Below are 14,293 nucleotides of genomic sequence, written 5' to 3'. Positions count from 1 at the left end.
CTTCTCAATAGTGTGATCAGAGAGATTTGTCTTTAATGTGTGAATAAATGTCCTGTAAGTGTCTCCCACCCACCAACACCCTCAGTTTTAGATGTGCCTGCATGGCTAATAAGATTTCATTTAGAAGACTTGAATGTCACATTTGAGTGGGTTTCTCAGTTGGCTCTAAAACCCCATACCGATGACCAAGCTCATCTTCACCACTGAGCAAGCCATACTGTATCACATCACATATATTAACATTTACGGCATTTGGCAGACACTCTTACCCAGAGTGACTTACAAAAGTGCCTTGTCATTTACTCATAGCAGGCATCCTAGCCAGTACAGTAGGTTAAGAGTTCATGGTTCCATTGAGCTAAATATTGCTGAAATACAGGGATCAATGCTGGTGCCTAGATGTGCAAAACACACATAAGCTCTATTTCCAACAACGATAAGCGCAATAACAAATGCACTACAGTAAGTACTAGAGTTTCAGTTACTCAACATTAACCTCCACTGGTATGATGGACTGGGTAGTCATACTCAAACAAGAATTAATGATTCCATGAATGAAGTCAAATGCTGTTGGTATCCGTTCGTTTGTGGTTTCATACAATGACCAGAAACTCATGTGAAACCAAAAATATATCCCTATACCCTGATATATCCAAGAATACAAAGGAAAGTGAAAAATTCAGTTCAGTAACATGTAAAGAAATATTTATTTTTTAAAAGAAACCTGACCCTGAATATGCCATCATTCTACCCTGTTCACAAATTCTGCCATGTCTGAGACATGTGAAGTAATTTAGACCCCATGCAACCTCTAATACCAGCAGCAATTTCCCAAAGGAAAGATGGGGGGGATGATTACCCTTGTGTCTGGTAAAGTGTTAATTCTCTTCAGGAAATTCTCTCGATACCGTGACCGTAGATCAAGAGAGACATGCAGAGAACGTTTCTGTTAAAAATGGATCCGTTTGTCTGGAGGGGGCCACAGAGGACCGTGAGCCCTGTTACTGCTGGATTGCTGAAACACAGATAAAAAAAAGAACAAGGCATCAGGATTCAAGTGCTGTACATTCTGTCTCCAATGCAAGGTCACCATAAAAACACCTGATTACTGCAAAAGGAAGTGTTTTAGCATTTTTCATGCTTGTGGTATACGCCTCTAATGACTGCTCTGAAATTTCCTCAACCCTTCTGGAGCACTCTATCTTACAGTAATACACAACTGTTGGGTAGGGCTGGGTGGGACAGTGGAAGAGAGACTACTCCAGTCTTTAAGTGACTCAGGGACATCTCAGAACAGAGAGGGAGAACTGAGCTAAAAGAACTGTGCTAAAAGGGCTTGGTCAGAACAACAGGCAGTCAGAGGAAAGTAACCTCAGAGAGGAGAGAACAGCGAGAACAGGGAGGAAACAGTGTATTAAGCTCTGGGGAAAAGTAAGAGAGTCCATGTACTTTACCGTTGTACTTAAGTGGCTTGTTCAGGAATATGTACTTTTTGAGGTGTTTTGTTTTTAAACCTCCACATACCCACAACTATGCTATCCCCCTTCACTCCATTTTTACCAATGAACATAGGACTCTCTAAAAAAATTCAAACATGTTATCTGTAAGAATGAACCATATATTAATAATTAATAATTGAATAGTCTACATAAATCATACTATTCATCCCTCAAATAAGCACACTGAAATTTAAATGTCTGGGCTTTGTGAATCAGAGAAATTGGGCATTCAAATATCTAATCTCTTGATTAATCTGAATTTTGAATTTCCACAATTTGAAATCAGAATTCTGGAAGGTCTCCTAAAAATAGACTACTTAAATTCTACACTTAAAACTGTAATTGTACACTAAGCCTGTACGTCAACTCAAACAAAGGGCTTAGTACATTTTCTCCCACCAGTATCATTTAGTGACTACATTCACTAGCATACGTCATCGTGTCTGTTCCTCATTATTGTCTTTACCGAACACAGCCCTCCAGGAAAAAAGAAAGAAAAAAAAATCATAGTACTGACCTCTACTGGACCTTGTGAAGTTTAAATAAATTATAAAATAAATAGATGCATAACTCTGTCCCCCAGTGTGAACAGAGAGCAAGACAGAGTGAGAGAGAGACAGACAGTGGAGAGGCAGAGAGGTGAATACAGAGTTGCAGGAGTTTTTATTCAGCATGCTACACAGAGAAAGCACACCACCACCATCTCCACTACCACCACACAGGGATCTTACAGCAGGAGCTCGGTAGAAAAAGGAAGTTTTAATCTTGTCACTTTCAAACGACACTGGAATTATACATTTCTAAAGATGTAAAAACTCAACTCATGTAGAAAATATACAGTGCCACCCTCCATTTCCATATTTTTGACCACAGAATGCATTCAGTCATTTGTTTAATGGAGCAGTTGTCAACAGGTGACACCCCTTCCCAACCTCCAGACATATATTCTGCATATTCCCAATCTTTTTTTACAATCCATGATGCCTAAACAAAAATCCAGAGGCTGAATAAACTGAATTTGCACAACACAGAAAAATAAGACAAAAGGCACGTTAACTTTGGTCCCGACATTTCTTCTACACATGAGGGCAACACTTCACAATGACATCAGTGACATCACAAAACCTGACAAAGGTCTAAGATGCATTCAGATTCGGTTAACAGCAACGTGATGCTGGTGTTCATCAAACAAGTGATCAAAAACACATATGAAGAGCTGTTCGATGCTCTTTATTTTGAAGTGTGCTTCATGTAGTTTGAGTTCAGTATTGTCAGGTTTGCCTGATAACAAAAAACAGAGGGCAAAGACACATTTTCTTTCACTTGTTTGCTTGAACTTTATGACGGACTTGCCTTAACGAACTTGAACACACTATGGTCAAACATATGCAACAGCAAGCTTTCCCTCACTACAGCCAAGACCCAGCAGTGCATGCTTAAAAAATCCATCTATACTTTAAAGATAAAAAGTGGAAGGAAAGAAAGGAAGGGAAAAAAAACCCAGAAAACAGACAATAACTTGGGAGTATCCAAACAGTAGGTGCTGTAATATATTATACACTACGCTGCCCTGTGTGTGTGTGTGTGTGTGTGTGTGTGTGTGTGTGTGTGTGTGTGTGTGTGTGTGTGTGTGTGTGTCCAGCATTTCATTTTATACTGTATTTTAAGTTCCAGCTCCAAACAAAATCCACCTCCTTTCCAGAAACAATGGGACAGAACATGTACTGGCGAATGCTGACCCTGTCCAATCACATCACTCATACGCCAGTGACGCATAACTGGAATTTTGCTTCTGGTTGAGACCAACAGCAAGACAGCTGGACTGGGAAAAAAACACTAGCACATTAAAAATTGTACAGAAGCAAAGTCAGGGTCAGGGCAAAGACTTTCACGACCACTTCTTACACGAAGAAAACGAGCGTGCCTACACTTCCATCGCTTGTGTAAGAGAGGGATACAGAGAAGATGCTGCTTGGTGTATGTAAGGCACATTTTGTTGGGGGGGGGGGGGAACAGCATGCCTGAACACACAAACGACAGGGAGAGGAGAAATTCTCATAGAAAGAGCGAGAGATAGAGTGAACGAGAGAGCATGAGAGAGAGAGAGAGAGCTACGTCGGTGTGTTTCTGTTATAGTCTCCAGGAATGACTGATCCAAATGACATTGACTCTGTGCTCCATAAGGAGTGGAGGGGAGATTTGGCCAGAGATTGTGGGCATGCCTTCAGATGGTGGACTTGGAGAAGGAGACCCTCAGGCGGTGGCCTCCACCCATGTCATAGTTGTGGAGGTCGATCAGGGCTTGGATAGCCTCCTCCACCGTAGACATCTGCAGGAGGGCCATCTTGCGGTCTCTGAGGCAAAGAAAAGGTGGAGGATGTTCAGACAGGGCAACATCTCTCAAAGAAAAAACAGCCCCCTGCTATGTAGCTTTACATCTTCCTTACTCAGACACACCTGACTTGGGTCATGGAGGGCCAGGGTTGGGCAGAGCAAATATTAAATATTGATGGCTACATTATGAATACACTATCCTAAAAGGTATTCTGTAAAGCATTTCATTAAAATACATAAAAATAATAACATCCAGAATACAATTACAATACATGTATAATACATCTGTGAAAAGATGTGCCATATGTTCATTTGCCATTATTTGGTTGCTTCAGTTCAGCTGTTCCTCTGTGCTACAGATTGGCACTTTTGTTTATGTAATATTTCTGAACTCTGCATAACATAGGCAAACTATTAAAATCTTTTTGAGCTGGCCAGATAACATAGATTGTGTTTTATAAGCTATGTACTGCCATTGCTGATCTTTATTTCTCAGGTTCCTTTATTTCTACACAGCCTGCATTAGCTAAAAGAATCAACAAAGATTTTGCTTATATAATCTGTTAGCTAGTAGGTAAAATTCAAAAGACATTATAGAGCGGTAGCTAGCTAGTTTAAGCCTGAACCTAAGAGAGAATGTGGGTGACACTGGAACTGGAATCACACTATATTTTAGTCAATCAAAGTCCAAGTCTTTGTAATATGTCTCTGAAAAATGTTGATATTCCAAATATTTTTTGTCTTTTTTCCCCACCTTCACTACACCTATACATGTTGCTATAAGACATAACAGCTAATACATGGTATGTAGCCTTGGTCATTAGCAAAGTATCTTAGTAAAATAACAGAGAGGATTCTTTCGGTGTCCATATTGCCCAGTTGCCTAGCAACACAGTTCGACTTTAACTACTCGCACAGCAGGCACTGAGTGTTAACTATCTATATTGAAGGCAGAAATTCTATTTGAACACACCATTATTTAAACAGACACTGATGGTATTTCTTTAAAAGACTACGTATTTTTTTAGTTAGTACTAAGGAATTGTAGGAGGACTCTGCCCAACATATATAAAGTAATCGTATCATGAATATTGCCTTTTCAAAATGTAATGTGGATAAAATGCAGATACTTCTTTTTTGTATGCTGAATACATACCACTGTTAATTCCATTTCCACCCAACCTTGTGGAGTGCTTGGTCATTAGTAATTAAAGTTAAATCAGGTGTGTTGGATTCAAGGGGAAAAAAACTGCACAGAGCATGGGTTACAAGGACTAGGACTGACAATGACTGCCCTGCCCTGGAGAAATGTAATACAGTATGTTAGAAACATATTTATAAATGCGTGGAGACAGCAACTATTATTATGCAAGTATATTGCAATATAATGATTCAACAGGGCACATAATATTGTGAAACATGTAGAAGGCTCTTACTGAAAGAACTTGAAGGCTTTAACTGTGCCTCCAGAATTGGAGAAGAGAAGTCTCAGGTCATCCTCAGTGACATCCTCCCTGCCAAACAGACGACAGTTACGTTTCTCCAAGCACAGAAGAAGAAACGACAGTGCTCACAGACAGGTAAAAAGCCATAATACCCCACACCCCTCTCCTCCATAATCACTGCACTGCATAATTAAGCAGACTCAGTTTTTTTTAACTCATATGTCTAAGCCAGAGACAAAACTGGTAAGTGATTTTCAAAAAAGAAAATTGTGGCAATGCAAAATTTAAGCTTTATATCGGGAGCATTTCTTGCATTTTATAAGTGTAAAAATACAAGAGGACACACACTGAAGAGATCTGAACAATGCACCAACCAAATGACAAGTGTCATAACTAGTCAAATATTCTTTTACCTTGTTATTAATCATTTCATTAAAATGAAACACAAACTTGTAATTTCCTTGCTGTGTGATTTGCTCTTGTAAGGTTTGGCTTTCCTAGCATGCCCTGGGTCTACCCACCCCAACACAGACTCCAACCTACTGTGTCACCATCTCTACTCACGGGATGTTGGAGAGGTGGAGGGTGGCTGAAGGGGGAAAGATGTTCTGGAAGTTCTTGGAGCCGGGTTTCTTGAAGCGGTGCAGGGGGGAGTTGGTGAAATCCTTGGTGAGGCCCTGGTCATCCAGGCCCTCACGGGGGAGCTGCACCGTGTGGTGCTTGGACAGGGTCACACGGATGATTTTCCCATACATCTTCTGCCCATTTAGGTGGCTCATGGCTGGAGCAGAATGAAAATAGACCAAATGTCTTTACACATTCATCCTTTTAGTTTGACGTGTGAAACTGCTGAAATAAACTGCCAATTGAAGTTCACTAGATGGACGGCGGTAGAAAGGGGGCGAAAGGGATGCCCACAGAGAGGCCTACCTAGCTGCGCCTGGTTGCCGTCTGCCATCTGGATCAGCGCACTGTCCTTCTTGTTATAGAGGATCTTCACCCGCTGCACATCGCCGTACACGCCTTCCGTTCGACGACAAGCAGGAGGCGATGCAGAGGGGAGGGGCGGGGGTGGGGCAGGTGGGGCGAAGCATGAAGGACAAATTAGTGCTCTACGAGCTTGGGTTCACGTGCAAAACAATCAACGCTGAGGAAGATGGTACTTCCAGGAAAAAGAAAACAAAAAGATCTACACGAGTCCTTAAGTGCTTTTCAAATAGAGCAGAGTACATATTCTGATAGGCCCTCCCAAATAAAGAAGCTTAGTGATATGGCAAAGTTAAATCGGAAAGCCTACATGCAAAATAACTGAGCATGCATTACGGTAAGCTGTATATGAGGAGAGACAGAAAGAGCAAGATAGAGACATGGCCTTCAAAAGGCCAAAGAAAACAAAAATAAATGAACAAAAAGCCCTGCATAAAAACCTCAGACTTGGAACAAAAACAGAAATGGAAATTTAAGGGACTGTTCTGCAATACAGTCATTATTAAGTAAACCTAAACTGACAAAACAAACCATAATAATGAAATTAAAATCAAGGAAACAAATAAAATGACAGAAGTAAACTGAAAAAAGAGGTAGATTGCCAACGATAACATACCGAAGAGGGTAAAGAGACTTTGGGGCGTAACCATCTTTAGAAGGAGAGAAGAGCAAGCAGCGTAAGACAGAAGAGAGAAGAGTCGAGGTAGGGCGGAGATGAACAGATCGTCCATAACGGAGGGGGTGGTTTCCCGCGCGATGGTGAGGTGACCATGGAGCATGGGTCAAGGCAGTTAATTGGGGCGAGTTGGTCCGAGGAGGAACATTTGTTTTTGTTTGTTTGTTTGTTTGTTTTGGGTCCAGCACAAAGCATGGGGGAGAGGGGATAAAGGGGGGAGGGGTCACACAAGGAGGCAGGAGTAGAGGGTCAGGGGGCGGGGCAGGGCGGGGAGGAGGGGGGTGGGGAGAGGGAGAGGAAGCAACGTGAAGTAAAAACAAGAAAAAAAAGGAGTTGGGGACAAAAAATAAATATTACAGGTCAGTACACAGGAAATGCAGGAGTTTGGTCAGAAATGGCAGGGCTCTCTTTCTATCAGTTCTTTATTTCTTGAACATTGCTTGAATTGTGCCAAATGTAGTCCCCCAAGACCAAACCCGGGCAAGGCACATTTACATAGACTCACTGCAGCAGAGGAATGGCAGAGGGGCAGGGACATGCAGAGTATGGCTCTGGGTTCAGTGGCTGGAACTCGACAAATATGAGATGCAGGCAGTGCTGGTTAAAGGAACGCTAGCCTCGTATCGTTAGGGCAAGGCCAGGCCATGCAAGTTGTGGGCATGAAAACCACCTTGCAGAGTTATGGGCATCAGTAGAGAGCACATGTTTAAAAACCACAGACCCACAAGAGCGTTTGGGAAAGGAAACCATGATGGGAGAAAATTACTAGGACATTTCACAGGTAGAAAAGTAATAATAATAATAATAATAGAAAATGAGAGAGATGAGGCGGGGGTGGAGCTACCACATTTCATACCAACTTTGAATAGCTTAGAGAGAGGCAGTGGAACACCAGGAGAGGGAGAGAGAAGTTACAGCTTAGAGAGAAAAGACAGTTAGATATTACTTCAGGAAAGACCCACAGATAGAGAGCGAGAATGTGCATGAGAGTGAGAGTGTGTGTGTGTGTGTGTGTGTGTGTGTGAGAGAGAGAGAGAGAGGAGTGAGAGAGAGAGAGAGACAGTGATCAAAACTTGTACAGAATGCACAGAGCGACAGCAGAGAGACCCTCCATTTTGACAAGAACTTAATCAACAAAACACTTGCTTTCAGTATATTTATGGATGAGTATTAGCCAATGTTCAGGGACTAGCTTACACATCTCTGCCAAGTCATTTCCTACTAAGACAATCAGCTAAGTGTAAATATACTGAAATAACATTAAAACACAGGAGCACAGCAGGGACGGTGGTAAGCTACAGGCTCAGGGGCACGGATAGACAGACGGCTGTTCACCAATAAGTGTGAGCTACATTACACTAGGTTTTTGTTGTTGCCACATTTTTGGCTTTGTGGGTGGTTGGTGCAAATATTTCACACTGTGTTACTGCTCCATGGTTTGGCAGTGTTTTGTGAGTGAGCAGTTCACCTGTGAGCAGTTACACTCAGGACTGATGCAGTTATGAGGAGGCACAAAACTACCTGGAAGTGCTGAGGATGTGCTCTAAGATCTTTTAACATCAGGAGCTGAGTGGAGAGCACGATACCAATGTCAGCATGCTACAAACAACTGTCTCAAGTTCTGGTCAAAATAGAGGCAAAAAAGTAAATAATAAAAAGGTCAAAAGTGAAAGACTCATGTCACAAGACAAAACATGGAGCAGAGATCAGCTTCATGGAACTGTCTCTCTTCATGAAGTCTGGATGTATATTCCTGCTCAGGAGACTCTTGGTCTCTTTAGACCATGTCTTAAACAATGAACCATTGCAAAATAAAACTTATTGGGAGATTTATAACTCCAAAAACATAAATCTTTAAGTCATGATAACATTGGTATGATGCTATACAGAATATATATAAATGTAAAAAAAAATGTAGGCGGTCCTCTGAAAATAAATACATAAATAAATGAAAATAATGAGCCTTGGCAGATGATGACTAAACATCCAAAAGTACAGAAACAGGCTCTGCCAGAGACCTGACTAGACACAGTGAGAACAGATAGAGGAGGTAGAGGAGTGTGTGTGCGCGTGTTGGAAGGATGCACTGACCTCTTCATTGAGATTGCTGGCGAGCAGTACTCCATTGGTTCCCGAGTGCCCAGAGAGCGCCACCCTCCCAGCCGCGGCTGCAGCTGCAGCGGCTGCACTCAGAGGACTGATAGCGCCTACCGAGAGGGAGAGGAAGACAGGAGAGCGAGAGAGAGGGGGAGAGAGAGTGAGAGAGAGAGAGAGAGGAAGACAGAGGAACAGAAAAAGAGCTCAACGTCAGTCAAAAAGTCACTGCAACTTCCTAAGGCGGCGGCAGTCCAGCAGCTCATCCCTCTCAGCAGCCTTCTGTCCAGCCCAGGCCATGCAGCCTCACAGCGCTGCCAAGTGCACACGCACACACACAGCACACATACACGCACACACAGCGCCCAGCCAACGTCACGACCCCCTCCGGCCAGACGGCATCCAACGTACATGTCATACACAGCATCACACACATCACTGCCCGCTCAGTTTCACACAGACTGGATTCAATGTGCAGGAAAGTACGGAAGCCAAAAAAGAACAAAAAGAAAAAGAAAGAAAAAAAATGTATTGCTTTTTGGGTCTTTTTACTATGAGCCTTCGCGGCTACTGGAACCCATCCGTTCTAACTAGGCGAAGCCAACGGAGCTAACTGATTGGCCAGTCTGTATGAAAGGCGGCGTTCAATAATGAACACGGATCAATCTGTCACGCCCAGGACACAGTGCAGAATGGTAGGGCTTAGTGGCGAGCCACCCAATTAGCACTCTGCCAGAAAAGAGCGGCGGCCCAAGGCCGTCAATTTGGGACAGGCGGACGGCGCCGCTTCGGTGGGGGAAGCCCCGCCAGTTCTCACAGCGCTGGCAAAGAGCCTCTTTCCTCCAAGAGAAGGAAAGGACACAGAGGTGGGGTAGGAAAGAAAAGAAAGAAAGTGAGGGAGAGAACGAAAGAAGACAGTAGGTAACAGAAGCATAGGTACCTAGAGAAGACTGAAACGCTCCAGCACTAGAGTAGGAAGTCCCGGACGGAGTACCTAAGGAGAATGTGTAGAAGTAGAAGTCGCACGCGGTCAGACAGGAAGTGCGGGCCAGGATCTCTTAAAGTGAATTCTCAAACAGTAAATTATCTTAATTAGGGACAAACCGATATGTGCACCAGACACATATCGACTTCTGCCAGTGATAATGTCCAGTTAAAATTAACATCAAGAATAGCTGATTATCTACGTATCTGGATTTCTAATTAAGTGCTATGGTAACGTCCATCGTCTAGTCAGGCCTGGCCACGTAGGAACTGTTTGAACCCAATTTTCTCATGCCTAATTGAGTGAGTATTTATGTTCTGGTCAACACTTTCACCACCATGCATCAACGTGTGTATAACCTTCATATTCTTGGCTACAGTGCTTGTTTTGTCGGGAGTGCATTTGCGGCAAGCAAGCTTTCCCTGTTTTCACCTCAGTAGCACACTTTGCAGTGCAGAGCAACAGGACAACTTAGCCGAGCACCAGGAGTTGGCAGAGCTCTCCAGGGCCTTACCGAGCAAGGAGGTGGAGTCTTTGTTGAGGGCAGCAGCCACTGCCGGGTCCACGGGCGGCTGGCCGTCGCCCGCGGGGAGCTCTGGCCGCGTGTAGTCCCGGCTCTTGTCATTGTTGTACTTCACATTCAGGTTGACAAGCTTGGAGAAGTCAATGCGCAACGTGCAGCAGGAGTTATAGATGTTCTGCCCATCCAAGGACTTGGGAGAAAAATAATGAGGAGCCCAATTATTTTATTTTATGCTACAAGCATACTAGCACTGAAAATTAACTTGAGTTATTTAACCTCTTTCACTCCAAGGACTCACACTCTTATAACTACATGCCTTTCATGTTGGTTTCAGAGTAGTTACTTGATAATTTACAGTAGTAACAAAATAATTTTAATGATTCCCAGCTATCTCACCAGCTTGGCCTGCTGGGCATTTACAGGATCACTGAACTGCAGAAGAGCCTGGAACTGGTTGTTTTTGGTGAACGTGATAATCTTCATGACAGTCCCAAACTTAGAGAAGATCTAAAAAAAAAAAAAAAAAGAAAAAAAAAAAAAAGAGAGAGATAGAGAAACTAGCATGATGTAAATGCTAATTCTGCATGGGGCCAGCACTTCCACAACAGAGAGTACACAAACTGCTGAGTGGTTGTTTTTATTTTTACAGTTTCATCCCCAAGCAGACGGGGAGGGCGGCGACCTGTTGGAGGACGTCCAGGGTCACTGGGTAGAACATGTTGTCGATGATGATGCGCAGGACAGGGCTGGGGGCAGGTGCCAGCACACTCTCGCCCGCTGCATCTGAGCTCGGGGAGCCACCCTCCTGGACCGCGGATACGGCCTGCAGCACGGCCTGGGCACGCTGGGGATGAGAGAAAAGGGATGGAAGCCAAATCACAGCACTCTGGGCATCAGAAGGGTTGCTCTGTCACAAGCATACACCATTTGTCCGAGGCCTGGTTTGCTAACCTGGTTGAGAGCACTGTCGGTCTTGAGCTCTTTGTGGTTAGAGTACTGGATAAACACGGGCACGTTTCGCACTTGAGGCGTCACCGCCGTGTAGTAGTTCACCATGGTGACTGCTGCTTCCTCTGTTCCGAGCTCCAAAAAGGCCTGCGGATGGGGCGTATATATCCGAGATGAGCCAAAGTACTCAGCTTATGCAGGACCTAGCAGTTAAGAAGGTTCCAAAATGGCATATCCCTGGAAAACCACTTTACACCTCAGATTTTCCTAACTCCATATCTTCTGCTCATACACACCTGGTTTTTGCCTTTCAGCATCAGGATATTGGTGACTTTGCCAAAGGGCAAACCCAGGGCGATGACCTCTGTCTCAGAAACTTCGTTCGGAAGTTTGCGAATGTGAATGACCCGGGAGGGTGGGCTGTCCATGCTGTCCTCCACCCTCAGTTTCTTGCTGTCACTTCCATTAGCTATAAAAATTCACCACATTTTCAGGCTAGATATGAGCATGCATTAAATGCCAATCCTTGGCAATGGAATTATTTTTAACATTTAAACATTATATTCCTACAAATGATATATCTGCATCAAAATGCAAGGTTTTCAGACATGGTGTTGTATCTAGGTTCATGGCTTTGGCTGGAGACTGCACAAAGGTCACTGCATTGGTGTCTAGTTAGGCCCCTCTAACCCTTCAGAGAAGGGGTAATAAAAAAGTGGATGTAGAAAGTAATATAAACATATTTCATAAATATGTTTTGTTGGGGGTTTTTTGGAAGGGGCCGGGGGTTACACAGAAGGGGTATCCACTTTATGTACTGCAAGCCACTGACTGGTCATTGCACGGCCTTAATCAAAGATAATGCACTAGCAATATAGTTTAACAGAAGCAAAAAATATAAATAGTATATTCGTACACTGTGGCAGTAATACTAAGAGGAAATGTCCTGTAAATTCAATATTACTGAACCCTGGTCACAACCACATGGCACTTGTTACTTATAGCAAATAAACCAGAACCAATCAGTCCATTTGTTCACATCAAAGCATTTTCCTCACCTGTGACTGAAGAGTTTGGGCTGTTGTAAAGACTGCCAGACAGTAATTCATCTGAACTTCTCTGAGAGGAAATATAAATAGGTAAATGTAAAAGATAACAATATGCAAATATTAAAAAGTTCATAACACATATTTACCAAACATATGGTAGTTATCACTATCAAATCTATCAGCTTTATTACTGTGATTAATGACACCTTACCTTTACACCAACTGCAACATCACTAGCAATGCTGGAAATGAATGGAGAAAAATATTAGAGAAAAAGAAAAAATATATTAACTTGCCCAGTTATAGCATTTTAGAATGTCACAGCGAACTACCGCTGGCCAAACTCACATGATCTAAGCATTATTATATTTATTATTATCTTACAGTAAAATAGTACATTAGCTGGGATTTATCGCACTAACGTTTTCTACATCAAACAATTAACTTACAAAGTCATGACATAGCTACTACTTAGCTACTATCCCCGAAGTTCATCTAATGCTAACTGACCATCTTACGTCGGATACTCACGTAGCTAGCTAGCCAGTTTAGTTGATGACTAACTTAACCAGCAACGGCTTTGAGTGAGAATTTATACCCATGCTAAAGCCATATATAACTTATTTTAATGTTTAGCTATTGCAACTAAATAACGGTATGTTGCTAAGTAGAAATATGGCTGGCTGGTGCTTTGAAAACAGAACATTACGGAAGGTGACGTTTCAGAAACACTCCGGTTTTAAACAAAGAAATCCGGCCAGCTAAGCTATTTTAGCTAATCAATCCAGAGATGATCAGAGCGCTTTTTCCGGTTGCTATCTGGTTATGTAACCTAAGCGGGAAAAAAACAGTATATGTAATTTCCAAACGTGACACCAAATAATAAGGTTAATACATTATTTAAAAAAAATTATTCCTATAAAAAATAAATTAGAACAAAGCACAGACTATTTCCAGATAGCAGACTAGCTAGTTAGCTCCGAGGCTAACGGACTTCGTTCGCATAGCTTTTAGCAGAGGCGTCGGACAGCGCTTCATCAACAACGAAAGCTAGCAGTTTAGTTAGCAGCCACGGCCTCTGAAGGCAAAACAACTGCAGCGTAGTTGCCTGAAAGTAATTTAATATAAAAGCGAAATTCACACAGCGCATTTTTTTTTTTTTTTTTTACATTTGCCCCCCTCCGATACTTACCCGTCCATTGCCGGGAACGCGTTTTCCACGTTATTAATCTGAGTGCTCTAATAGCAGACCGACACACGCACGTCACACCGCTAACGGAGTAAAATGGTGGCGATGCTCGACGCGGCGAGTGTTTGACCGAGTCATCCGACTCACTTTGACGGGACGATTCGGCCCAAGTCCTCTGGCGTCGGCACAATAAAGGCAACTGGGTTTGGGCTATGTGAATAGCTCGTAAATACAACTGACCAATATTTTTAAACCCTAGGTTTTTTGTTTTTGTTTTTGTTTTTATTACATGAAAGGCACAACACGAATTGCCATCTTTCTTTGTTGTGTAGGTGATGGATATATATATATATATATATATATATATATATATATATATATATATATATATATATATATATATATATATATATAAATCTTAATTATATTAATTATTTAATTATATATATGTCACTATCCAGATTCATTACATGTTACACATTCTTGAACCATTCAGTGTTTAAAATGTAATTAAAATGTAAACCTGTATCAAAAAACCTTCCAAGCTAGGGAATGTTTGGTGTG

The 14,293-nt window shown here is 42.4% G+C and overlaps 1 protein-coding gene across 4 annotated transcripts; it reads right to left on the bottom strand.

Moving 5' to 3' along the window:
• Window positions 1-298: 298 nt before the first annotated feature.
• Window positions 299-13,875, bottom strand: ptbp2b (polypyrimidine tract binding protein 2b). Of its 4 annotated transcripts, XM_035534131.1 has the most exons (17): window positions 13,733-13,875; window positions 12,752-12,782; window positions 12,550-12,610; window positions 11,788-11,960; window positions 11,495-11,638; window positions 11,226-11,387; window positions 10,940-11,050; window positions 10,535-10,733; window positions 9,976-10,029; window positions 9,033-9,148; window positions 8,463-8,507; window positions 6,882-6,915; window positions 6,209-6,301; window positions 5,843-6,059; window positions 5,270-5,347; window positions 3,722-3,853; window positions 299-1,015 (listed from the first exon to the last, which is right to left on the bottom strand). In XM_035534131.1, exons 1-16 carry the CDS (start codon window positions 13,738-13,740, stop codon window positions 3,724-3,726), a joined length of 1,656 nt encoding a protein of 551 aa, XP_035390024.1. In that variant the 5' UTR covers window positions 13,741-13,875; the 3' UTR covers window positions 299-1,015; window positions 3,722-3,723. The 4 variants fall into 4 exon arrangements, with proteins under 4 accessions (XP_035390024.1, XP_026882955.2, XP_035390025.1 ...); XM_027027154.2 differs by lacking the exons at window positions 299-1,015; window positions 8,463-8,507 and having other exon boundaries at window positions 2,144-3,853; window positions 13,733-13,872; XM_035534132.1 differs by lacking the exons at window positions 299-1,015; window positions 9,976-10,029 and having other exon boundaries at window positions 2,144-3,853; window positions 13,733-13,872.
• Between the last annotated feature and the right edge of the window lie 418 nt (window positions 13,876-14,293).

The sequence above is a fragment of the Electrophorus electricus genome, chromosome 15 (genome assembly GCF_013358815.1).
Source record: "Electrophorus electricus isolate fEleEle1 chromosome 15, fEleEle1.pri, whole genome shotgun sequence".
Classification (NCBI taxonomy): Eukaryota; Metazoa; Chordata; class Actinopteri; order Gymnotiformes; family Gymnotidae; genus Electrophorus; species Electrophorus electricus.
This window is presented reverse-complemented; position numbering and strand designations above follow the sequence as displayed.